Consider the following 27,927-nt stretch of genomic DNA (forward strand, 5'->3'; position numbering starts at 1 on the left):
ACACAATAAACTGACAAAGAAGATAATTTCATGAGTACTTGACTGACAAAAGATTTTTAAAAATAAAGAAAAAACAGCAAAAGTCAAAGTCAAAGTCAAAGTCAAAAAACAGTCAAAGACTGATGGGGTGGGGAGGAAAGTCATCTTAGGGAGGTATGATGTTATTCTAACTGTACTGAAATAAATGAGTTTAAAGAGTAGAGTGACATACTCAGATATGCATTTTGTAAAAGCCCACACTGGCTATCTTGTGGGGAATAAGAATGGAGGAAGGGAAACTATTTTACAGATGTCCAGGTGGAAAATAAATAATATGGACATTATCAGGCTATATTTTGGAGATGGACTGGATATCACTTGCTTCAAGATGCCTTCAATAAAGGGGAGAACAGAGAACCTGAATGTCACCAAGGATTTAGCCTACATGGGGAACTATGGTTATTTATCAAAATTAAAAAAAAAAAATGAATGAAAGAAGAACAGGATTTGGGGCAGGGAATCAAGAGTTCCATTTTAGACACATATTGAGTTTGAGATCCCTACTACATTCTTAGTAGAGATGTCAAATAGGCAGTTAGACATATTTCAGAGGAGATAATAGGGCTGGTGGTAATAGTTTGGAATCATCAGCATTTGGATCCTATTTAAAGTCACAAGTCTAGATGTAAATGCTTAAGAGAGAGTTTAGGGGAAAAAGATCCAGAACTCTTTATACTGATATGGAACTTGTAGATAGTTTAATATATAGAGGTCAGGAAGAAGAGGGAAGGTACCAGCAAAGAAGCAGGAGTGACCAGTAAGGCAAAAAGAAAATAGAGGAGTAGGTTACACCAAATAAAAGAAATGTTTTTAGGAACAAAGACATGGTCAACTGTGTCAAAGCTTCTAGGAAGCAAAAGTGGCCACTGGATTTGGTATAGGTAATTGTTTATTTTGATAAAATTAGTTTCAATAGCAGAGTAGGACTGGAAGACTTACTGGAGAAACCTGAAGGAAGAAAGGAGGCTAGTAAGTGAAAAGTGGGGGATCAAGATTTTGGAGAGGTAAATTTACTACTGATGAGAGGGAGTGGCCAAGGTTGGCTTTACATGAGGAGGACACAGCCCCGAGAGGGGTCCGGTCATGGCTGGACCATTTATGCAGATGTTGAAGTCACAGAAGCAGGCCTGAAGAAGAAGACAAAATTTTCAATGAATGAAAATGACAGGGAAATAGGCAGTTGATGGTCAGCAGTAGGTAATTCATCTGATTTCACGGTGTGTGTCTAGGCTTTCCTTCTTTAAGAAGGCAATGGGAAGAAATGGTTCGGAAGTGGCATTAGGGAGCAAAAAGGGCACCAGGCCGTTCTCTAAGCTCTGTGGTATGTAGGAAATGGAAATAGAGAAAAGGGTCCACTGAGAAGGCTTGTAAGGACTGGTGTCAGTAGGATACAACCAACTGCTACATATTATGTTACGAAAAAATATTCTTTCAATGAACCCTTAATTATTCATACTCTGTTTTGTTGACTATATAGGGTTTGTCCCAACCTTGCCATAGGGGGATCTCAGGAATCTACCACAAGGTAACACAGGGAGAGGAATACAAGGTTCAGTTTTGAAAGGGATATTTCAAAGTATATCCCATACCTGGCTGCCCATTAAATTCATTTGGGAAGCTTCTTTGAAAATACCAATGACTGGGCCAAATCCCAGACCAATTAAATCTGATGGGGCTCAGAACTGTTTTGGTCCCCCCTTAGCCCACAAAGAACCCCAGGTGATTTTAACGGTCAGCCAGGATCTATGTTAAAATGTCTGCCTTTATGGAAGCATGTGTGTTCCTTCTGTAAAAGGCAAATATTAATGTTTTCTCCATTATCTGCTGGTATACATATAACCACCCATGCTTCTATTATTATGGCAAAGGGAAACAATGTAAATAAATATAAAATGGAATATTCTATAAGAAGCTTAAACATCCAATTACTTTGTGGATAACCTGTCACTACCTTAACTGTATTAATTTTTTACATCTGTTGCCATTAACCTGCATTTTCCATTTAAGACAGAACCAGTTACACAAAACAGAAATTATATATTAGTCATTCAAATGCTATCCAGAAAAACAGAAAGGTTACCAGAAATCTTTAAAGCCATTATCAAAAGAAAATATAAGGTTAAGTTTAAAAAAATGATAGAGTGGGCAAAGTGGGCAAAACCAAGTCTAAACAAAGATGTAAGGATGGATGTGATATAAATTAGATTTTTAAAAAGGAGTAGGTTAAGTACAGAGTTCAAGGAAAATGAACTCTTTCTCATACCCATGTTTATGCCAACCACCATGCTACTCACTGGGTATACAAAGATGGTCTAAATTTTTCAGTAAAAACCTTCAATACTAAGCATAAAAAGCATTAACTACAACAAGTGATGTTCTTAACAGCATTTCAGACATCTTGTTTCCCCTACAATCTATCCATTTTGCATGCAACAAATATCAGAGTAGAATCCTATAAAAATATTTATTTAACAAGTGTACTACTTCTAGAAGGGAAAACAATGAGATTAATGATGAAAAGTAGTGTGATCAATAGATTCACTGCTGTTTGGTGACTAGGCAAACATCCTCTAAGACAATCTAAGAACTTTGCTTGATACAGCAAAATGCATTCCAAATTTCAATATTTTTACTGAAAAGTTTAGGCCCTCTTTGTATCATCAGTGTCTAGCATGGTGTTTGGCATAAACATGGATTAAGAGAAGTTATGTTTTCCTTGAACACTTAATATTTAAAATGTTTTAGCATTACTAAAGAGTTGCCATAAGAGTATTCAAAAAATAAATTTTCTAATTTATTATTGGTATAATAGTGTATTTTGTTATATGAAAATCACACCATAAAGTGTGTTCTGGCACCTGTACAAGTAACATTCATAACTTAATTCAAAAGGGACTGCTCTGTTTGTGGTCCACAGTTTATTCAATGATTTCTTGTTGATCAGCAATCAACAAAAACCATGAAAAGAACGCAGTTGGTCACACCTAAAAACTCGAATAATAAGTGTGTCAAATATCCTTACCTCCAAACAAATTTTTGGCTATCTGGTTAATTCTTATGTCCTAAGAGAAATTTTTACTAACTGAACCATATTCTAAAATACAACATTAAAAAATAAATGTTTATCAAAATATTAGGGTCTAGCTAATCTTAACAGTGAAATTTTTGAAAATAAAAAAGTAAAACAATTTTCATGAAGACTTAACATAAAGTGAGGTAGATTAATCTCTTTATGAATTTTCTTAGTAGTGAGGAAAGTTAACTTTTGGCTCTGTACTAATAATCTGCCTATTTTCTCATTTTGCTGAATTGCTACTAATCCATTATCTATGACAGTTTATAAGACACATTGTTTTCTTTCTGCTTTCAATAAGATAGAGCACCTTTGACATTTCTCTAGTTATCATTGCATATCATCTTGTCTGCCTCCTCATTGAGATCACCATAGTTTCATCTAGCTTTCTGTAGGCTCTATTTTAAATTAAAAATCCTAGGTATTAAAGTGGAATTTTCATCTCTGAAAGTGCTTCTGCATCCAGACACCCATCTTCTCATTATTCCTTTAGCATTTCTGGAGAGTAAAACTGAGCCACTCTACCACTCATAGGATAATAATGCAGCTGTTTGTAAAATGTACGTTAAAGTTTGTGACCTGCGGTCGAGACTGAGTTAACAGTGAAGGCCTATTGAGCCACTGCAAAGATGAAACCTTATTAATATAAGACAGCCATTCACCTGGGACCAGTAGTATCAATATCACTAGGGAACATGGCCTCACTCCAGATGTGATGCAGAACTGTTCGTACAAATACTGAAGGTTCTTATTCAACATACATATACTGTCTATAAGCTGAGGTTACAAAGACAGAAAAGACAGGGCCCACATGCATAGGCAACTCACTTCTACTGGTTACATATTCACCTGGAAGAGCATACAGGTGTCTCCTGAGCTGGGATTTTTCTGGTGGACTAAGAATATTCATTTTGCATAGTTAAGTTGAAAATGGAGTTAGAATAAAATGATCCATTATTTTTGACTAACCATCAGAGCCTTGTCCTGAATTTAACAAACATGACTTTTAATTTATCTTTTTCCTGATGATATATGATGTCCAGTCCTAAGTAAATTTGGATGAAGGAAGCAGAGATACAGTGGCCTTAGAGAAAAAGGGATAGAGAAAAAAATCAACATTTTTTTGAAGCAGAATGACTGATGAGGTGGTGAAGAGAGACAAAATCATATGTAACGTTTATTCTTCAACTGTTTCGGAATGCTCCAAACTAAGGTTGATAAAGGTGCTAAAAAATAAAAATTACTTGACTAATCACTCCAAGTGAGCTAAATGCTTCATTCTTGTGTAATGCTAGCTTCCCACTTGGTGGGATTTAGCAGTCAAATAATTAGTGAGAAAGCAAGAAACTGTCTTTTTCCTTTGATATCAGACTGTTTATCAAAATAGTTATCAAATGTACATTAAAAATACTGCTGCCTGTGTCATTTTAAAAAGAGTGATGCTAAAGAATGTATACATTTGAACAAATATTTTTCTTGCTCTGTGAAATCAATTTACCAAAATTCTCTATGTCAAGCAAATCAACTTACCTTCGAAGGTGGAGAAAAGCTGTGTAACACTGTTTTCGGAACTCTTGGTACTGTTCGCTCTGTGTGCCCCCCATTCCTTCCACCATTTCTTTATTCAGCTTCATAGGAGGAGGAAGAGGCTTTGGATCCCGACCCAAAATATATCCAAAGTCTATGTGGAAGAGTTTGCCTGGATGTTGATAAAAAACTCATTTGTTTCCAGAATTTTATATTAAGGAACTGGGAAATAGATATGTCATATAATTGGTAAAGCAGTGTCTCTTCATAAAGAATATTAGTTCATGATGAAGTCTATTAAATTGTCTGATCCTGTATCCACAGGCTAGGGAGTGGCCTTCAGAGCATATTTTATTTCCCTTCAGCTCACATTCATTCTGATGAAACTATACTTAAAATCATCCCACAGTAATATTTTAAAATTTAAATCCTACTTTTAGATCTCCAGAACCAAAGATAGCTAAAGGCTGGACAACTTTTAAAGGTATTAGTAGAAATTAGTATCTTGTAGCAAATTTCTTATGCTAAAGGAAGATCACTTCTTTAAGTATTCCTGAGATGAATCCTTCCTTTAACTTATCACTATTCTCCCCACCTTCAAAAACATCCCCCCAAATTTCAAATTATATTGTTAGCTTCATTTGAATCATTTCCAACTAATCTGTGTTACTCATTAGCTGCAGACTAGGAAACCAAGCACAGTATTCACCTCTGTCAAGGGCTGAATACAGCTATAGTGCCCAAGAAGACAAACCCTTGAGCAGTCATCTAAACTCGTAGGTCACATATGTAAGAATGTGACTGATCAATCACTTTAGAGAATGATTCACCACTGAAATCATAAAGCATCTTTTGATTTACAAGTAGGTATAAAGTAGGCATACATTATAACACTAAAAGTAACACCCTGGATTCTACAATCTAAGTACCACCAAGGCAAGGACTTATGCATTTTGTATATTGCTGTTTCCCCAGCCTCAGAATAGTTTCTAGCACATACTAAGCAATCATTGTTGAATGAAGAAATGGACTCCCTCTTGCAAGAACACCAGAATCACAACTAGCTACTGGACAATCATAAGCAGGAAGACACTGGAACAAACCAAAAAAGATACCCCATATCCAAAGACAAAGGAGAAGCCACAGTGAGACGGTAGGAGGGGTGTAATCACAGTAAAATCAAATCCCATAACTGGTGGGTGGGTGACTCACAGACTGGAGAACACTTATACCACATAAGTCCACCCACTGGAGTGAAGGTTCGGAGCCCCACATCAGGCTTCCCAACCTGGGGGTCCGGCAATGGGAGGAGGAATTCTTAGAGAATCAGACTTTGAAGTCTAGTGGGATTTGATTGCAGGACTTCGACAGGACTGGGGGAAACAGAGACTGCACTCTTGGAGGGCACACACAAAGTAGTGTGTGCATCAGGGCCCAGGGGAAGGAGCAGTGACCCTGGGGAGACTGAACCAGACCTACCTGCTAGTGTTGGAGGGTCTCCTGCAGAGGCGGGGGTGGCTGTGGCTCACCATGGGGACAAGGACACTGGCAGCAGAAGTTTTTGGAAGTACTCCTTGGCATGAGCCCTCCCAGAGTCCGCCATTAGCACCACAAAAGAACCCAGGTAGGCTCCAGTGTTGGGTCGCCTCAGACCAAACAACCAACAGGGAGGGAACCCAGGCCCACCCATCAGCAGAAAAGTAGATTAAAGTTTTACTGAGCTCTGCCCACCAGAACAACAGTCAGCTCTACCCACCACCAGTTCCTCCCATCAAGCATCCTAGATAGCCTCATCCACCAGAGGGCAGACAGCTGAAGCAACAAGAACTACAATCTTGCAGCTGGTGGAACAAAAACCACATTCACAGTAAGACAAACAAGATGAAAAGGCAGAGGGCTATGTACCAGATGAAGGAACAAGATAAAACCCCAGAAAAACAACTAAATGAAATGGAGATAGGTAACCTACCAGAAAAAGAATTCAGAATAATGACAGTGAAGATGATCCAGGACCTTGGAAAAAGGATGGAGGCAAAGATCGAGAAGATGCAAGAAATGTTTAACAAAAACCTAGAAGAACTAAGGAACAAACAGAGATGAACAACACAATAACTAAAATGAAAACTACACTAGAAGGAATCAATAGAATAACTGAGGCAGAAGAACAGATAAGTGACTTGGAAGACAGAACGGGAGAATTCACTGTTGTGGAACAGAATAAAGAAAAAGAATGAAAAGAAATGAAAACAGCCTAAGAGACCTCTGGGACAACATTAAACACAACAATATTCACATTATAAGGGTCCCAGAAGGAGAAGAGAGAGAGAAAGGACCAGAAAAAATATTTATAGAGATTATAGTCAAAAGCTTCCCTAACATGGGAAAGGAAATGGCCACCCAAGTTCAGGAAGTGCAGAGAGTCCCATACAGGATAACCCCAAGGAGGAACACACTGAGACACATAGTAATCACATTGGCAAAAATTAAAGACAAAGGAAAATTATTGAAAGCAGCAAGGGAAAAACGACAAATAACATACAAGGGAACTCCCATAAGGTTAACAGCTGATTTATCAGCAGAAACTCTACAAGCCAGAAGGGAGTGGCATGGTATACGTTAATGAAAGGGAAGAATCTACAACCAAGATTACTCTACCAGCAAGGATCTCATTCAGATTCGATGGAGAAATCAAAAGCTTTACAGACAAGCAAAAGCTAAGAGAATTCAGCACCACCAAACCAGCTCTATAACAAATGCTAACGGAACTTCTCTAAGTGGGAAACACAAGAGAAGAAAAGGACCTACAAAACAATTAAGAAAATGGTAATAGGAACATACATATCGATAATTACGTTAAATGTGAAAGGATTAAATGCTCCCACCAAAAGACACAGGCTTGCTGAATGGATACAAAACAAGACCCATCTATATGCTGTCTACAAGAGAGCCACTTCAGATCTAGGGACACATACAGACTGAAAGTGAGGGGATGGAAAAAGATATTCCATGCAAATGGAAATCAAAAGAAAGCTGGATAGCAATACTCATATCAGATAAAATAGACTTTAAAATAAAGAATGTTACAAGAGACAAGGAAGGACACTACATAATGATCAAGGGATCAATCCAAGAAGAAGATATAACAATTACAAATATATATGCACCCAACATAGGAGCACCTCATACATAAGGCAACTGCTAACAGCTATAAAAGAGGAAATTGACAGTAGCACAATAATAGTAGGGGAATTTAACACCTCACTTACACCAATGGACAGATCATCCAAAACGAAAATAAATAAGGAAAGAGAAGCTTTAAATGACACAGTATACCAGATCGATTTAATTGACATTTATAGGACATTCCATCCAAAAACAGCACATTACACTTTCTTCTCAAGTGCACACAGAACATTCTCCAGGATAGATCACATCTTGGGTCACAAATCAAGCCTTGGAAATGTAAGAAATTGAAATTATATCAAGCATCTTTTCTGACCACAACACTATGAGATTAGAAATGAATTACAGGGAAAAAACGTAAAAAAAACCCAAACACATGGAGGCTAAACAGTACATTACTAAATTACCAAGAGATCATTGAAGAAATCAAAGAATCAAAAAATACCTGGAGACACACGACAATGAAAACACAATGATCCAAAACCTATGGGATGCAGCAAAAGCAGTTCTAAGAGGGAAGTTTATAGCTATACAATCCTACCTCAAGAAACAAGAAAAATCTCAAATAAACAATCTAACCTTACACCTAAAGGAACCGGAGGAAGAAGAACAAACAAAACCCAAAGTTAGTAGAAGGAAAGAAATCATAAAGATCAGAGCAGAAATAAATGAATTAGAAACAAAAAAAAAAACAACAGCAAAGATCAATAAAACTAAAAGCTGGTTCTTTGAGGAGGTAAACAAAATTGATAAACCATTAGCCAGACTCATCAAGAAAAAGAGGGAGAGGACTCAAATTAATAAAATTAGAAACGAAAAAGGCGAAGTTACAACAGACACTGCAGAAATAAAAGCATCCTAACAGACTACTACAAGCAACTGTATGCCAATAAAATGGACAACCTGGAAGAAATGGACAAATTCTTAGAAAGGTATAACCTTTCAAGACTGAACCAGGAAGAAACAGAAAATATGAACAGACCAATCACAAGTAATGAAATTGAAACTGTGATACAAAATCTTCCAACAAACAAACGCCCAGGACCAGATGGCTTCACAGGTGAATTCTATCAAACATTTAGAGAAGAGCTAACACCCATCCTTCTCAAACTCTTCCAAAAAATTGCAGAGGAAGGAACACTCCCAAACTCATTCTATGAGAGCACCATCACCGTGATACCAAAACCAGATAAAGATACTACAACAAAAGAAAATTACAGGCCAATATCACTGATGAATATAGATGCAAAAATCCTCAACAAAACACTAGCAAACAAAATCCAACAACACATTAAAAGGATCATACACCATGATCAAGAGGGATTTATCCCAGGGAGGCAAGGATTCTTCAATATACGCAAATCAATTAACGTGATACACCATATTAACAAATTGAAGAATAAAAACCATATGATCATCTCAATAGATGCAGAAAAAGCTTTTGACAAAATTCAACATCCATTTATGATAAAAACTCTCCAGAAAGTGGGCCTAGAGGGAACCTACCTCAACATACTAAAGGCCATATATGACAAACCCACAGCAAACATCATTCTCAATGGTGAAAAAGTGAAACCATTTACTCTAAGATCAGGAAGAAGACAAGGATGTCCATTCTCACCACTATTATTCATCATAGCTTTGGAAGTACTAGCCACGACAATCAGAAAAGAAAAAGAAATACAAATTGGAAAAGAAGAAGTAAAACTGTCACTTTTGCAGATGACATGATACTATACATAGAGAATCCTAAAGATGCCACAAGAAAACTACTACAGCTAATCAATGAATTTGGTAAAGTTGCAGTATACAAGATTAATGCACAGAAATCTCTTGCATTCCTATACACTAATGATGAAAAATCTGGAAGAGAAATTATGGAAACACTCCCATTTATCACTGCAACAAAGAGAACAAAATACCTAGGGATAAACCTACCTAGGGAGACAGAAGACCTGTATGCAGGAAACTGTAAGACACTGATGAAAGAAATTAAAGATGATACAAACAGATGGAGAGATATACCACATTCTTGGATTGGAAGAATCAATATTGTGAAAATGACTATACAACCCAAAGCAATCTACAGATCCAGTGCAATCCCTATCAAACTCCCGATGGCAGTTTTTACAGAACTAGAACAAAAAATCTTAAAATTTGTATGGAGACACAAAAGCCCCCGAATAGCCAAAGCAGTCTTGAGGGAAAAAAACGGAGCTGGCGGAATCAGACTCCCTGACTTCAGACAATAGTACAAAACCACAGTAATCAAGACAATATGGTAGTGGTGCAAAAACAGAAACACAGATCAATGCAACAAGATAGAAAGCCCAGAGATAAACCCACACACCTATGGTCAACTAATCTATGACAAAGGAGGCAAGGATATACAATGGAGAAAAGACAGTCTCTTCAATAAGTGGTGCTGGGAAAACTGGACATCTACATGTAAAAGAATGAAATTAGAGGGGCTTCCCTGGTGGCACAGTGGTTGAGAATCCTCCTACCAACGCAGGGGACACGGGTTTGAGCCCTGGTCCAGGAAGATGACACATGCCGCGGAGTACTAAGCCAGTGTGCTACAACTACTGAGCCTGTGCTCTAGAGCCTGTGAGCCACAACTACTGAAGCCCACGTGCATAGAGCCCATGCTCTGCAACAAGAAGCTACTGCAATGAGAAGCCCACACACTGCAACGTAGAGTAGCCCCTGCTCACTGCAACTAGAGAAAGCCTGCTCGCAGCAACGAAGACCCAACACAGCCAAAAATAAATAAATTAAATAAATAAATTTAAAAAAAAAAGAATGAAATTAGAACACTCCCTAACACCATACACAAAACTAAACTCAAAATGGATTAGAGACCTAAATGTAAGGCCAGACACTATAAAACTCTTAGAGGAAAACACAGGAAGAACATTCTTTGACATAAATCACAGCAAGATCTTTTTTGATCCGCCTCCTATAGTGATGGAAATAAAAATAAACAAATGGGACCTAATGAAGCTTAAAAGCTTTTGCACAGCAAAGGAAAGCATAAATAAGACTAAAAGACATCCCTCAGAATGGGAGAAAACATTTGCACACTAATCAATGGACAAAGGATTAATCTCCAAAATATATAAACAGCTCATGCAGCTCAATATTAGAAAAACAAACAACCCAATCTAAAAATGGGCAGAAGACCTAAATAGACCTTTCTCCAAAGAAGACATACAGATGGCCAATAAGCACATGAAAAGCTGTTCAACATCACTAATAATTAGAGAAATGCTAATCAAAACTGCAATGAGGTATCACCTCACACCAGTTAGAATGGGCATCATCAGAAAATCTACAAACAGCAAATGCTGGAGAGGGTGTGGAGAAAAGGGAACCCTCTTGCACTGTTGGTGGGAATGTAAATTGATACAGCCATTATGGAGAACAGTATGGAGGTTCCTTAAAACAACTAAAAATAGAATTACCATATGATCCAGCAATCCCACTACTGGGCATATACCCAGAGAAAACCATAATTCAAAAAGACACATGCACCCAATGTTCACTGCAGCACTATTTACAATAGCCAGGTCATGGAAGCAACCTAAATGACCATCGACAGAGAAATGGATAAAAAAGCTGTGGTACATATATACAATGGAATATTACTCAGCCATAAAAAGGAACAAAATTGGGTCATTTGTTGAGACGTGGATGTATATAGAGAGTGTCATACAGAGTGAAGTAAGTCAGAAAGAGAAAAACAAATATCGTATTTTAATGCATATATGTGGAACCTAGAAAAATGGTACCGATGAACCGGTTTGCAGGGCAGAAATTGAGACACAGATGTAGAGAACAAACGTATGGACACCAAGGGGGGAAAGCGGCGGGGGGTGGGGGTGGGGGTGTGATGAATTGGGCCATTGGGATTGACATGTAGACACTGATATGTATAAAATTGATGACTAATAAGGACCTGCTGTATAAAAAAATAAATAAAATAAAATTTAAAAATTAAAAAAAGCTTTTGCTTATATACACAAGTTATTTTTTTCCTTAGAATTTGAATCTCTAAAACATTATGGTGATGATTATTATATAACAACCCCAAATAGTTAAAAGCCTTCCTAAAGTGGCTTATCATAATTCTTTCACATATTTTAGTGAGGGAATTTATTTTTAAAAATCTTAATAATAAAATCAAGTATGCAGTTATAAATGAGATCAAGATAGGCTGATAAGTTACAACAAATATATTTTTTCTGTGTAATGCATTTGCATCTATACATATGAATTAAAATAGCCATTACCTTATTAGAACTTGAGAGAAATATGAAATGAGATTTATTTTCTTAATGTTCAGAATTTATTTTCTTATTATAACTATAGGAGCATGATTGCGACATTATCCAAATGAATTGTTCAGTACTTTTACTGACGTAGTAGCTATGTGCTTGAAATATTTTGCAAAAATTCTTGTTAACAACTCTCTTATTTTTGCTCATTTTACTTATTTTCATCCAATAAAGCCATGTGAACCAATAAAAAAAAAGAAAAAAAGAAATGAATTCATTTAAAAAGCCAACTCAAAATTTCCCTAATGCAACCTGCCCACTCTCATTTATCTTGTAATGCATTCTGACCTGTTTTATGTGGAAACCTATCCTCCATCATTTTTGGGGAAGCTTCGATTTCTTTCCTTCAATGGCACAAGCCATTGTTCTTGAGGCACATATATTGAGTTTTTACACACTTTTGCCATCTTGCAAAATATTTTTTGATAGTGACTCTATCCAGTTAAAATGTTAAGCTATACCCTTCTGTCTATGCCTTCCTCTGAGCATTAACACTGTTATCTGTGAACTTTATACACCATCATTAGGTCACTGTTGGAAACATAAACAACAATGGGCATGGAACTGACTCTAGTTGTGGTAACAAAGTCCCAGGTAACAGTGATGCCCTGGCAGGCACTCTGAGTCAGGAGCATAATGGCCCTTTATTAAAACACTTTCACATCTCACTTGATCAGGTACGTGATCCTTATAAAGTTGCTTAACCTTTCTAAGGTTCACTTTCTAAACTACAAAACAAGTTAATACTGATAATTACCTTCTATGGAAGAATTAAAAGAGATAATATAGCTAATACTTAACACAGTACTTGATAGACAGTAATCACTCTAAATTTTAAATACTGAACTTTGTTCAAAAATAAATATTGGGCTTCCCTGGTGGCGCAGTGGTTGAGAGTCCGCCTGCTGATGCAGGGGACACGGGTTCGTGCCCCGGTCCGGGAAGATCCCACACACCGCAGAGCGGCCGGGCCCATGAGCTATGGCCGCTGAGCCGGCGCGTCCGGAGCCTGTGCTCCACAACGGGAGAGGCCACAACAGTGAGAGGCCCGTGTACCGAGAAAAAAAAAAAAAATACATTTTAAACATGCTTAAAATGTCCCTGATACCTGAGATCACAACGGCCAGAAATTAGTAAAATTAAATATTAAAGAGATAAGCAATCTTATTTTCTGCAACTTCTTCAGGCATCTTTCTTAACAAAGAAAAACTAAATAATACATTAAACTGGAAATGTTATAAAACTCTGAAAATGAGAAAGAACTTCAAATGTGCCAAGGCTGGGTAATAAAAAGTACAAATTTTAGGCAATAATAATATTAAATTTAAGTAAAATTCAAGATAGATACTGGCACTATTTTCCCACAACAGTAAAGAAAACTATATTGCAAATTACCTGGAGTTGACAGAAGGTGTACTGAATTTGGGACATGGAGTTCATATACAAAGAGAAACAACAGCTTACAAATGAGTGCTCATAATGACAACTAACCAGAGATTTAAACATTATCATCACCTGGCTGTAGAAAAAGTAGCCATTGTCCAGGAGGAAGAAATTTTCTTCTACCCTCCTAGGTTCTCTGACGGGTCTAAGAATTAAATTGACATGAGACAGATTAAGAGGAGAAAATCAAACCAAAGTTTAATAACATGTAAACATGAAAGAGACCCAGAAAAACCAAGTAACTCCCCAAAATGGCTGAAACCCTCACCCTAAATACCATCTTCACCTAAAGACAAAGGAGGATGTTGGGGTAGGAGTTGGGACTTCAAATGTGAGGAAGGCATGAAGATGGAAAAGCAAATGTTTGGGAAACAAATGTTTGCTAGGCCTTGCAGAGACAATGGGACACAGAGTGGACTCTAAATTTCCAAGAGTCTCGCCCACCACACCTAGCCTGTATTCTTTGCAGATATTTCTGGTGATAGCTCTATTCCTGTTATAGGTCCTCTATCTAAATTCTTCAGGCAGTTAGGGGCAAGGTCAAAGGTGCTTCCAGAGGCTTTTTGGCCTTGATTGTTTTCAGCTTGAAACTGCATGCCAGAAACATTTTGGGGTAGCTAATTTTGTTCCCCTGCACCATCATCAATGTAACTATTGCACTGAATACCAGTTTTCCATTTATCGAAATTATCTTAATTTTTTTAAAAAGATATACCAGGTTTAAAATATTCTGTTCAAACTGGAGAATTGGTTAAAGTCTTATAGGGGAGCAAAACTTGCCATCCCAAAATGTCTTTCTGGCATGAAAATTATTTTTGATCTGAAACCAATCAAGGCCCAAAAGGATGAAACTTGACCTTCCCCCAGCTACCTAAAAAAATGTCAGTAGAGGATCTGTTCCAGGAAGGGACCTATCACCATAGATTAATTATAGTATGAACTATGTATGCAGACAGGGAGGAACCTAGCGAAGTTTGTTAAAAATTCCTTTGTGTCCTATTGTCTCTGCATGGCCTAGCAAACATTTACCAAACATTTGCTTTTCTATCTCCTTGTCAATTGCCTCTCCTTCTTTGAGGTGCCAAACCACTATCCCCAACATCCTCCTTAGTCTTTAGCAAAAGATGGTATTTAAGGTGAGGGTTTCAGCCGTTTTGGTGAGTTATTCAGTTTTTCTGGGTCTCTCCCATATACATGTGTTAGTAAACTTTAGTTTTTCTCCTGTTAATCTGTCAATAATCTCATGTCAATTTAGTTCTTAGACCAGTCAGAAGAAACTAGAAGGTTAGAGGAAAATTTCTTCCTCCCCAATAGTCTCTTAAGAATTTTTTTAAATGGATATATCTGGATCTATCTAGTATAGTAAATGACAAATGGAGGAGGTGAAATGAGAAGGAATTCTAATTAGATATAGATAGCAAGGAGCCTGTGGAGAATTGAAAAGTGGTTTTGTCTCCCCACCCCAAAAAACAAAGGCAGTAACAGGTTAGCTAAAAGCTTCCTACAGCTCACACTAGGGCTACCTAAATCAGCATGCTTTTGGTAAGCAGTTATTAATGAGGCTCCTACCTCACCTATTTCTATCAAAACACTTTAGCTGAGGTGTATATTGAAATTATTTGTTCACTCCTCTTTCTCCCCAACACTAAACTTTTAATGAATCATTAAGAGTCTTATACTCAAGAACCTTGTTCCATTTATTTTTGTTATAGTCCTGAAACCTAGAATATTGCCTAGCATACAGGAGTATGCAATGTTGGCTATTCTGCATTTATTTAACCAATGACATCTCAATTTCACCTTTACAGCTTAGACAACTTTTTTTTTTTTTTTTTTTTTTTGTGGTACGCGGGCCTCTACTGTTGCGGCCTCTCCTGTTGTGGAGCACAAGCTCTGGACGCGCAGGCTCAGCAGCCATGGCTCATGGGCCCAGCCACTCTGCGGCACGTGGGATCTTCCCAGACCAGGGCATGAACCCGTGTCCCCTGCATCGGCAGGCGGACTCTCAACCACTGTGTCACCAGGGAAGCCCTTAGACAACTTTTAATAACATTACTGATGTGAGAAATTTTCTTCTAGAAACCTGATAGTTCTTATAGACATTGTCATGTTTTAAAAAGTTTGTGTCTTCATTTCTGTGAAGATCTATAATGAAATTAATAAAGGCTGAGTCTGGATCATCTGGATGCCACCTTACTCCTTAATACTGTCCTATGATTTCAGTGTTTTTGACTGGGTTGGTATCAAACAACAAACCTACTTTAATTGTTGCAGGCTAATACTAACAGAAGCAGAGTACCTTGAAAATTACATTATAGCATCTGGAATAAATGAAGGTTATGAAGCAGTTCGAGGAAAGTAGTGTAAGAATATTAGCATGGGACAGGACATTAACAGCACTCTGAATTGAAACTCAAACTATATTATCTATACCATATTCACACTAGCAAGTGGCAATTTAGTTTCAGTATTCCTTTTCTGTCACATTAATATTGTTAGGTTAAATTTTGTTAGTTTGTAACATTATCTTATAAATCTGTTTGTATTTTACAGTTATGTATGAGTAGATGCAAAGTAAGTTAAGATCAGGTTTTATGTTGTACATATTTAAGATTATAAAATGTAATATGTCAACACGGGGGGTTTCATTTCTGTTTAAAACAGTCCTACGTATTGCTCTTGATTGAAAAACACATTTTCAGAATTCCAAAATGTGCTTCAGGGTCTCTAAACACAATGAAATCAGTATTTTTGGAAGTTCACAGACTTCACCAATTTCCCAAGGGAAGTCCAAGATTCCCAAAAGATGAGAAATCAGTTTTGGAATAAGTAATTTGAAAATTTGGTACTTACTGGGAAAGCACCATCTCCTAATCTCTTAAGGTTCAAGGGAGGATGCTATCACTGAATTTTTCATGATTTGGTGAAAAGTTCATGATCAACTTCTGTTAAAGGTTTCACTGCCTTCAGCTAAACACATGTCCTCTGTTCAACTAAGCTAAGCACTTCATTTTCTGCTTATTTTCATCCTGGACTTCCCATTTATTATCTACCTTGTTAGACAAATACCATTCTACCCTTCAAGAGTTAAGAAATTAGAAGCTTACAATATCGTGGGTACAGATAAACCTTTCTTAGTTCTATTTATTTAAATAATGCTTTGTTATCAATATATTTCCTACTGATATCCACCACTTGAGCAGAGAACCTATTTGACCAATCTCTGATTCAAAACTGCTACCCTTAATAAATCATGTATCAAATGGTATCAACCATCACACAGAGTTTATTTAACGGGCTTGGTGCTTTTTAATAGGAAACCTAGCCCCACTTTTCTTCATTTCCTAACAGGCATTAATGGAATTCCAATGTCATCTATGCATCACTGCCTCCAAATGAAGAGTATACTTCTATCCTTCTTGTAAGAAAATTCTCAAAGAACAGGATTACTACTTAATTATAAGGCATAAAAGATTCAGTATCTAACTATGAAACCATTACTATGCTTTGCAAGTTCAAAGAGGAATGTATTTTGAAAAGAGGCTATCAACGTTTTAAGAAAACTTATCCTCATACCAAAGGGAATGGCTTTTTTAAACTTAATATCTATAAATTAAACTTTTAAGAATTTTTAAAATACACTTCACAAAATTAAAAAAATGTTAAAAAAATTCAGGGAATGTGGTTTTATTCAAATCTATTACATTAAATAGTCAAGGAGCAAAGTGTACATAAAACAAACTTAATGTTAACTGTAACTACCTTCTTTTGTCCCTGCCTTGCAATATAAAGGGAATAAGAGGTGTTAATTAATTTTTCCTGTTATTTGCATAAGTGACATGAAAATATTTTTTAAATTGTAGTTGAAGACATTTGTAGTTCTTGGATTAAAGAGACTAGATACTGCCAAAATTAATAGTATTTAGTGGTAGAGTTTCTTTTTTATTTATTTATTTAATTTCCCTTTTGTCTATTTAATAATTAAATGCAACCAATCTCAAAACTGTACTTATTCCATTTTTTACACTGCTTATTCCTTCTACTTGACTCTCTCCTGTAATTTCTCCTATAAACTAGACTCTAATTTTTTGAAAATCCCACACAATTCCCAAATTCAAAAATTCTTCCCTGCTACTCTACTCCCCAGTAAGTTTCCCACTCTCAATTTTTTTTGTATATAACCTGACATTTTATTTTTTTCCCCAGAATGCCTTTATTTCTTACATCAACGTTGTATCTTTCCTGTTGCCCTACCACAAACCCTAGAAAAAAAGAAGGGTGTGAATAACTATTTATTGATACAATGGAACTTATATTTTAGAATTAAAAATGCTCCCTACACCTACACTCGCACTGCTCCCAACACTTATTAGTTAAACCCTTATGATATACTTGGTTAGAGGTATTTTCATTTACAGTTAAAAAGTATAGTAATGAGGAAATATTTTTCAAAACTAGTTTTTGAGTAACAAAGTACAATAAGTCATACATAAGTACAGATTAGCATAGACATTACAGTCACCTGCTAAATTTTTCACATAATTTATTATCACTTCACATTCAATTGTTAAGATGGCTTCTTATAAACAGGGATAACATTAAGCTAACTAATGAAAAGGGGGCAAAACCATGTCTACTTATATCTCTGATTATATAGTCTATTTCCATTCAAGAAAAATGATTATTTAACTGTTATATATTTTCATTTTTCCTACAGTCATTAAAACAAAGTTTTTTTTCCCTGAAACACTCTTTTCTTCTAGAGAACTGTTTTAATGTCTGAAGCAGAACAGTTATTAACCCTTTGAAGATGAAAAACAATGGCCTTCAAAAAGCAATTCTAAAAGATCATGGTCTCAGGACCCTTTATACTCTTAAAAATTATTCAGAACCCCAAAAATGCCTTAGTTGGACTACCTATATTGATATTTACTACATTTGAAATGGAAACTGAGACATTTAAAAAATATTAATTAGCTTAAAAATAACAATTCAATAACGTTTTAACATAAATTTGTTTTCTATTAATAATACTTTCCAAAACAAAATATAATTAATGAGAAGAGTGGCACTGCCTTACATTTTGCACATCTTTTTTTTTTTTTTTTTTTGCGGTACGCGGGCCTCTCACTGTTGTGGCCTCTCCCGTTGCAGAGCACAGGCTCTGGACGTGCAGGCTCAGCGGCCATGGCTCACGGGCCTAGCCGCTCCGTGGCATGTGGGATTTTCCCTGACCAGGGCACGAACCCGTGTCCCCTGCATTGGCAGGCGGACTCTCAACCACTGCGCCATCAGGGAAGCCCTGCACGTCTTTTTAATGTCTGGCTTAATAGGAGAAGCTGGATTCTCATATTTGCTTCTTCTTTCAATCTATTATGATATATTGTTTTGATTGAAGTGAAAGAACAAAGCCTCTAAATAGAAATGGATTTTAAAAGGGGAGAAGAATCTTAATAACCTTTTCAGAGAATTACTGATCGTTTTCTTGGCTATCAAAACAAATTCTCAGGCCCTACCGTACCTACTAAATCAAAAACTCTGAGCCTGGTGCCCAGCAATCTGTATTTTAACTGGCTCTCTTGATGATTCTAATATACTCAGAAGCTTGAGGACTTCTGATCTACTTTATACTGACTAATACAACTCTCAGACTCAGTCAGGTCATCATGGAAGGGACAGTGGCAAGATGAATCACCTAAATGAATTAAAACTCATATTCAGACCAATGGTTAGTTTCCTTGTGTTGTTCAACATCATTACCTTAAAATTTGGCACTTCTTTTTGTTCTGGGGTTACTATAAACATAACTTTTTTAATATTTTAGTTTATGAAACTTTGAATGCTTTAAAATACATTAAAATGTAATCTCTCCCCAAATTATTCATTTCGAAGCAAAACAGTGTCTAGCCAGCATTAAGGAATATATCATCTGATAAAACTTACATTAGGGCTTCCCTGGTGGCACAGTGGTTGAGAGTCCACCTGCTGATGCAGGGGAAACGGGTTTGTGCCCCAGTCCGGGAAGATCCCACATGCTGCGGAGCAGCTGGGCCTGTGAGCCATGGCCTCTGAGCCTGCGCGTCCAGAGCCTGTGCTCCACTACGGGAGAGGCCACAACAGTGAGAGGCCCGCGTACCGCAAAAAAAAAAAAAAAAAAAAAAAAAAAAAATAAATAAATAAATAAAAAACAACAAAAAAAACTTACATTAAAAAATTTACTGCTAATCTACAGTTTTACTTTAGTGACTGAATTAAGCTTTGCCATATAAAAGGTAATCCGAAAGGAAGTAGATTGCTTTCCCTCCATAATCTGACGTCAAATTTTTCTAACCAGCCTATATATATTACCTGCAAAGGCATGGCTTATTTCAGCTTCCGGATATTTTACTGGAATGTGTGCTTTTCTCTATTTGTATCCCATACAAATCCAACACATTCTTCATGACCCAGTCTAAGTTACTCTATCCATAAAGTAATTTGCACCTCCTTAGGTAAAAAGAGTATAGCCCTTTATCATTTTTTATTACCTCTAATGAGAAGATACAATGTTCTTCTCAAACAAACTTAAAAAAAAAAAAAAGCAGCCTCTGGCTTCCCTGGTGGCGCAGTGGTTGAGAGTCCGCCTGCCGATGCAGGGGACACGGGTTCGTGCTCCGGTCTGGGAAGATCCCACATGACACGGAGCGGCTAGGCCCGTGAGCCATGGCCGCTGAGCCTGCGCTCCGCAACGGGAGAGGCCAAAACAGTGAGAGGCCCACGTACCGCAAAAAAAAAAAAAAAAAAAAGCCTCTACAAAAATTAACATTTTCCTTATGATAGGTTTCAGTTAACATAAAGACTGACTTCCTGATACTAAATATTTAAGAAACTTTCAAAAGATCAGATTTTAAATAATGTTAAAAAGAAAATTATTCACATGAAGACAAGTTCTCGTTATTTAAATATCTAAAGTAATGATCAATAAAGACTAAAAAAGTACTTATGGATAAAAAGGGCAGGTTTTATGTGCTTGGCTCTCTTTTCCATATATCAACTGAGAAATACAAATCAAACTGGTAAGTAATAGTATATCCACAATCTATAGTAAAACTAAGTTTTGACAGGAAACAGATTTTTCTGAAACCCTGAGCATAGATTAAAATGACATGAAAAAACCTAGTTCATTTACTTATTTTCAAAGCATTTACTAGGTGCCTACTACGCACAGAGCTTTTTATACTCCTTTCTCTCATGTTCCAGAGAGTAAACAAGCACATGTACTACCAAAATAATGAGCCACTCAAAAGAGATTTTAGAGGGCAGTAAGTTACAGGAGTTTGGATTTTAGGGTAGAAAAAGTTTTTGAGATATATTATTTCCTTATCTCTAAAATTATGATTACAAATAACAGCTAAATAAGCTAAATAAGGAAGGCATTCTTATTTCTTGGTGGTGAAATACACAAACAAAACCGTAATAGTTAGCCCACAAGGAATGTTTACTATGTGCACAGTACCATACAAAATTCTACCATATTAAATCATTCAACCCTCACATCAGGAGAGAGTTCTATTATTATTTATGCATTGAGGAGAAGAGACTGAGACACAGATATATTAGATAACTTGATCGGTCATACAATGGTGGAGGGGCAACTTAAACACAAAGAATTTGACTTTAGAGCCTGACATATTAACTCCTATGTGAAATTGTTCCCCAGAATTAAAAAAAGGGAAGTGAATCAATTGTACATAAAATTAAAGAATGATAAAGAAGATCAGGATAGGAGATGTATTGAAAGCAATGTGCAATTAGGATTAAAATGACTATTTTTCTTTGCTGTGAGCTTTCTGACAAAAGGCTCAAAGGGTATTACTCTGAAGTGCCACCACAGACAAAAAAGATACCACTCCTCTCACTATATAAATAGATAAGCCCAGGTTAACAAGGCCATCTTTATGACCTACAAAAAACTTTCCATTTACTACAGATACCCAGTTCCTACTTCTCTTTTGTGAATGTTTTTCAATTATTTACATATTAATTTTATATGTTAATTATATCATACAGTCTGTATATCATAAACAAACAGCACGTTTTTCAGTTATACTGGTCCTTTTTTTCCCCCCTCAAATTCTCAAAAAGAAAAGCAAAACAAAACTTTTTCCAAAGAGTTGAGATAAACTCAAGTCTAATTTCATTTGAGTCCTGCCACAATTGAATTACCCTGAATAAACTTCTTAAAACTTCCTCAAAGAACAGCAACTCTGAAAAAATTCATTTTTTCCTATCCTGTATCACAGCTTAAATTTTGTAGTTTCTTGCCAAAATAATATATTAATGCATTAATAAGTGAAATATCATTCACCCCAAAATTTGCTTGTAGAAAACCATAATATTGACAAAGGAATTTCCAGACTTTTACATTTGTGATAGACACACAACGCCGTCTGCTGCACAAGTTGAGGAAACTTCAACCAAGTTAAAAATACCCACAACCAATTAAAGCATGGGCAAAAAATTTCTGAGAAATCTGAAATTGAGACTTATATTTTGCATTTTTGTACATTACCATTGTACAGATTTTGAAATTCTCTATAAGAGGTGAAACATTTTCCTCCACACATTCCTGAAGTTCTTAGTCTGACCCTTTTCTGTCTCATCTATATTTACAGGCGGAACAGTGTGTATTTAGGGTGAATCCCCAAAAGACCACAGTGAAATGAAATCTGGGTGTCTCCTTCCTCTCTGTTCCATCTCTCATATCAGGGAACTGGGCACTGACAAATCAGTAGTACTCTGATTATAATTCCAAACCATCTAAACCTGTCCAAGAAACACACACACACACACACACACACACACACACACACACACACACACACACACACACACACACACACACACACACACACACACACACACACACACACACACACACACACACACACACACACACACACACACACACACACACCTGTCCAAGCTGGAAAATGAGAATAGAAGACAAAAGGTATTTTATTTTGAAGAATGGGAGAAATGCTATTTATCATTAATAAAAGCTCCATCAACACTGAGAGACTGGAGAGTTATATAAGAAAATCTAAAGTTCTAAGTTTTTAATATGTTATGGTCTGTGTTGAAGGCATAATGGATCCAAAATATACAGTGGAAGATGCTTCATAATATTCAAGGCATTTTTAAGTACAAGCATTGAAATCTATTTCCTGCAATGAAACACCTTCAAAATTCATTTTAAATATGTAATAGTTGTCTAGGGCTTCCCTGGTGGTGCAGTGGTTGAGAGTCCGCCTGCTGATGCAGGGGACACGGGTTCGTGCCCCGGTCTGGGAAGATCCCACATGCCACGGAGCGGCTAGGCCCGTGAGCCATGGCTGCTGAGCCTGCGCGTCCAGAGCCTGTGCTCCGCAACGGGAGAGGCCACAACAGTGAGAGGCCCGCGTACGGCAAAAAAAAAAAAAAAAAATGTTAATAGTTGTCTAAACTATACAAAGTCAAATTATAACATATGTAATTAATATAACTCGAAACTGTTCTGAAATATGGACTGTTAGTAAAAAATGAGTAGATACACAAACATTTTAAAATAAATCATTATAAATTTCTTGAAGTTGAGGAATGTATTATATACTTCCATTTGTCTTGACATAATTGGTCTTTCCTTATACAATCCAATTTCATTCAAACTAAATCCAAAAATTTAAAACACTTATCCTAGTGAGGAAGATGTAAAATGCTTGTTGTATGATATAAGTGTATGAAATTATTAAAGAGCAGTTAAGAAGAAATAACTCAAAGAAATGCTGTTTTAAAAGAGAGAGAATGTGCCTCTTATCTAGCACATTTTTAGGTAAGCTTAAACCAAAATTTAGAGCACCCTCTAGTGGAAAACTGGTGACAAGAAGCTTAAAACCTGTTTTTGAAATTTTATAATTCAATTTCCATACAAGTATCTATGACCTGGGCCAAAAAAGTATATTAGGTAGACCTTTCTTTCCAAATCTTACTCTTAAAGTATCCCCATCAATACACACAGACACACACAAGACAGAGCAGTTCTCAAAGTCCAACAGAAAATGTTCTATTATTTATCAATTTCCAGAAGAAGAGACAAGTAAGATTTGTGAATATAACATAGATCTAATGTTACTCTATACATTAAAGAATTCCACTGTGGTTATAATGATAACAATATAAAAACAAATGGAATTATTTTGGAAGTCTGATTCTTGTGGTTAAAAGATTCAACTGAAAAAGAGAGCTAAGAAAACAACACAGGAAAACTTTTTCCAAATTATAATTTTTTCCAAACACAGCATAATGTTTTTTTTTTTTTCTGCGGTATGCGGGCCTCTCACTGCTGTGGCCTCTCCCGTTGAGGAGCACAGGCTCCGGACGCGCAGGCTCAGTGGCCATGGGTCACAGGCCCAGTAGCTCTGCAGCATGTGGGATCTTCCCGACCGGGGCACGAACCTGAGTCCCCTGCATCGGCAGGCAGACTCTCAACCACTGTGCCACCAGGGAAGCCCAGCAGCATAACCTTTTATAAATATCTTTTGCTAAATTAGTAAATTTGGCAAGAACCTCCAATGCAATCTGATTATACTCCTTCAGGCTTTGGTAATTAAAGCGACTGCCTGGCATTAATACAGACATGGTTCCCACATGCAAATTTTACCAGATAATTTTTCACACTAATAATTTAAAACAATATATGAAATTCCAGACTACATGAATTAACATGGTTACTATATTAATAATTAGTCAGGCTACACTCAATTTTGGTATCAAAATTTGGAGGAATACTAACAAACTACATAATGTCCTTACCTGAGAGACTATTTTAAGTGTACTTTAAAATCTATTTTCTGTGAAGGGCTGAAGAAACTTGGATTATTTGGCATATGGAAGAAAAGGCTACACAGAAGAACAGAAATATTTATTAATTAATTCAACAATGATTTATCAAACATTTTAGCTAGGTATTGTTCAAGGCTCTGGAGGCACGGTGGCAAAGTGCATGGACAAGGTCCCTGCTCTCATGGAACCTACATCCGGAATGGGAGAGGATGATGATTAAGAAGTCAACAAGCTCCATGAGGGCTAGGATTTCTGTCCTGTTTATTTTGGTATCCCCATCACCTAGAACAATACCTAAAATATAGTAGGTGCTCAATAAGCATTTGTTGAATTATATTAAAAAGATACCTTCAGCTAGTGATAAGTGCTATAAAGAAAACAAAACAGAATAATAAATAGACAGTAATGGAGAGGGGTGGGGTGGCAGGTATATAAATATTATTTGACTGGACAGTTAGAAAAGGATACTCTAAAAAGATGCCAGGGCTTCCCTGGTGGCGCAGTGGTTGAGAGTCCGCCTGCCGATGCAGGGGACACGGGTTTGTGCCCCGGTCTGGGAAGATCCCACATGCCGCGGAGCGGCTGGGCCCGTGAGCCATGGCCACTGGGCCTGCGCCTCCAGAGGCTGTGCTCTGCAACGGGAGAGGCCACAACAGTGAGGCCCGCGTATCGCAAAAAAAAAAAAAAAAAAAGATGCCATTCAATCTTAGACTTACTCACCGAAGTCTTGAAAGATCTGAGAGAAGAGCTTCCCAGGAAGAAGAAACAACAAGGGTACTTGCCCAAGACAGGAGTGATTTTACATTCATACATTCAAACCTGTTAGTGTAGGCAAGCCACAATGGCTACAGTAAAGAGTTCAGATTTTAATCATACAGTTTGGGCAAAAGATATTGGTGGTTTCAAATGGGATAAAAGCAGTGGAAATGAAGAGGGGGTAACTTCATGATTTATTTTGGTGAGCAGTAGATACAATTTGATAATAGATTCGATATGTAAGATGAAGCCAATAGTGCAATTAAAAATGGCCCAAGTCTGGGGCTTAAACAACTGAGTAGGTGATGTTACTATTTATTAAGATGAGGAAACCAAGTGAGGAGCAGCTTATCAGGCAGGTAGTGGAGGAAGAAAACAACTTTTATGACTAGCTGTATAATATTTAGGATTTCAGGTAAACAGCTAATGAAATGGATTGAAATAGAGTAAGTTTGGAAGTTGCACAGAGATGGTGTTTAAAGCCATGGGGCCAAGGAGTTATTAGGAAGAAGGATGAGAATGATTATTCCACCTAACTCCAAGGGGAAAAGGTAAAGAATTAAAGATAGAGGTTAATGTGAGTTCAGTGTTGTTTGATAAGAGAAAGAACATTTAAACATTCTAACTAGAGCTGTACAGTAAGAGATTGGACTGCTTGCATACATTATGGGCTTCCCACTAAAGGAGGCATTTCGAGAAGTAAGGGCTAGATGACCATCTGTAGGATTTCTACTAAAGCAGTTCTTATAAGGGATGGGAGTTTCCCTGACATGTCCTTCCAAGGTACCATATAAAGGGACTTCAATTTAAATTCACTTATGCAACTTATTTTCTTATGAAGTAGATTCCAGGGCAAAAATCACTGTCATATAAAATGTATATTTGCTACTAGCCATTATTTGTTACCTGTTTTTGTCAGCAAAAGGTTATCCAGGTGCCTGTCTCCAACTCCAAGAATATATGTAATCACGCAATATCCAGCTGCAATAACAGTTCAAAAACAAAAGACAAAAGAACTGTGAAAAACACATGCAAACCAGGTTATACATACAACTGAATACAACAGCAGCTTGTGCTACTTTAATTTCAAATTGATTACTACTCTTTCTGACTTCTTACCTAAATTCTCAAATTAAATGTGTAATCTTTGACTCTATGAAGAGGTTATCACTTGAAACTCAAATTATTATTTGCAACAGAGAAAATACCCTGTAGAATTCTGTCAAATTATAAAAGTCACTTTAATCAAAAGTTAAATGAGGTTTCAGAAACCTTAATTATAACATGTGTCTATTGTTTCTCATTTCAAAGTAGATATGTTAAGAATGACAGTGAAAAAAAAAGTGTCTGCAGAAACACACATAATGAAGTCAACCATCCCACAACCATCTTATCTACACTATAACAAAAGTAAGTGTAGAATTAAAAAAAAAATCTTTAGAGAAACAATCTTGAAGTGCCAGCAGATAGAAAAACAAATGAATTCATGTGAGTGGTAAAGGCATGTATGAAGTTCACAGCATAATCCTCTAAATTAAGAAAAATTACCTGAGCAGGACAAGGGGCAGAGTCACTGTCTCTACCTTTATTCTCTTTTTCTTTCTCTTCTAAAGTCTGGAAACCTGGCGCATGATGAAAGTGCTCAAAAAATTTAAGCAAACAACACCTGTTTGAAGCCGTTTTTTTTCTGTTCTGTTTCCCGCATTAGTAACTTAAGAACAAATGCAACTTGCAAACACACATATGACTATGCCAGTATTTACAAACACATGTTTATTTCGGACACTATGTAGAAAAAAGATCGGACCACCTGTTAATAACCAAATTAATCCTGTCTAAATTCATTAATATTAAAGTTCATTTGATTCAGGTTCTGAAGGCCATTATGGAAGTCCAAAAGTGGCTTAAGCAATGACATCCATCATCAGATTAATCTTCAATTATAATTATAAACAAAGTTACAATTTATTGAAGGCTAGGTTCTTAGCTAGGCACATTACATTCATCATGTCTAACCCTTTTAATGATGTCAGTTAAGTATTATAATCATCCTTCAAATTAAAAAACCTAAGGCTCCGGAAGTTAACAGGATTGTCGAAGGTCACTGGGCTGGGGTTTAAACCTAAGTTAGACTCTAACATCATTGCTTACGCCACTTTTGCACTGTACTCTGTGTAATTCCTCCTTCCCAAAGTGGCTATTTTGATGGATGCAATATTCAACAAGATATTTAAGCTCAAGTATATTTGTTTAGAATAACTCACCATACCCTGATTCTAGATAAAATTATATATTATATATATTTCAAAATATATCCATATGTAGAGAATGAATGAAAGATAGCATACTATCATTCAAAAAAATGCTTCTAATCATATTACTGGTCTACTAATAATTTTCACTTAACTGTAACAAATCAGTTACAGTTGACTAAACAAATCAGTTATTCTCAAAATATAGTCTGTAGTGTGACAAGGACTACTAGTTTGCCAAAAACACAATATCCTATGTACACTTCTTCCTTAAAAGAAGACCAAACTAAGATTTCTGGGGCAAGACTGTACCTACATAAAAGACTACATTTCCCAGCCTCACTTGAAGTTAGGTCTGTCCAGAAAGCAAATGTAGTTTTGTGGTGAGCATTTTTATAGAGGGAGCTGACCAAGAGAATCAGAGACCTTGGTTGACACTAACATCCCTAAAGAG

The 27,927-nt window shown here is 36.6% G+C and overlaps 1 protein-coding gene across 5 annotated transcripts in view; it reads right to left on the minus strand.

The window, feature by feature from the left end:
* PIK3C3 (phosphatidylinositol 3-kinase catalytic subunit type 3) overlaps nt 1–27,927 on the minus strand; it is a 152,237-nt gene that overhangs the window by 13,248 nt on the left and 111,062 nt on the right. For 4 of the 5 annotated variants that reach the window (XM_060170439.1, XM_060170440.1, XM_060170442.1 and 1 more), the window contains 2 exons: nt 26,128–26,202; nt 4,643–4,811 (listed from right to left, as the gene is read on the minus strand). In XM_060170439.1, the coding sequence (XP_060026422.1) occupies nt 4,643–4,811; nt 26,128–26,202 (244 nt within the window). Of the gene's footprint in view, nt 1–4,642; nt 4,812–13,647; nt 13,751–26,127; nt 26,203–27,927 lie in introns of those variants that run through there. The other variant, XM_060170443.1, reaches the window with a different exon arrangement.

The sequence above is a fragment of the Lagenorhynchus albirostris genome, chromosome 14 (assembly GCF_949774975.1).
Source record: "Lagenorhynchus albirostris chromosome 14, mLagAlb1.1, whole genome shotgun sequence".
NCBI classification, from domain to species: domain Eukaryota; kingdom Metazoa; phylum Chordata; class Mammalia; order Artiodactyla; family Delphinidae; genus Lagenorhynchus; species Lagenorhynchus albirostris.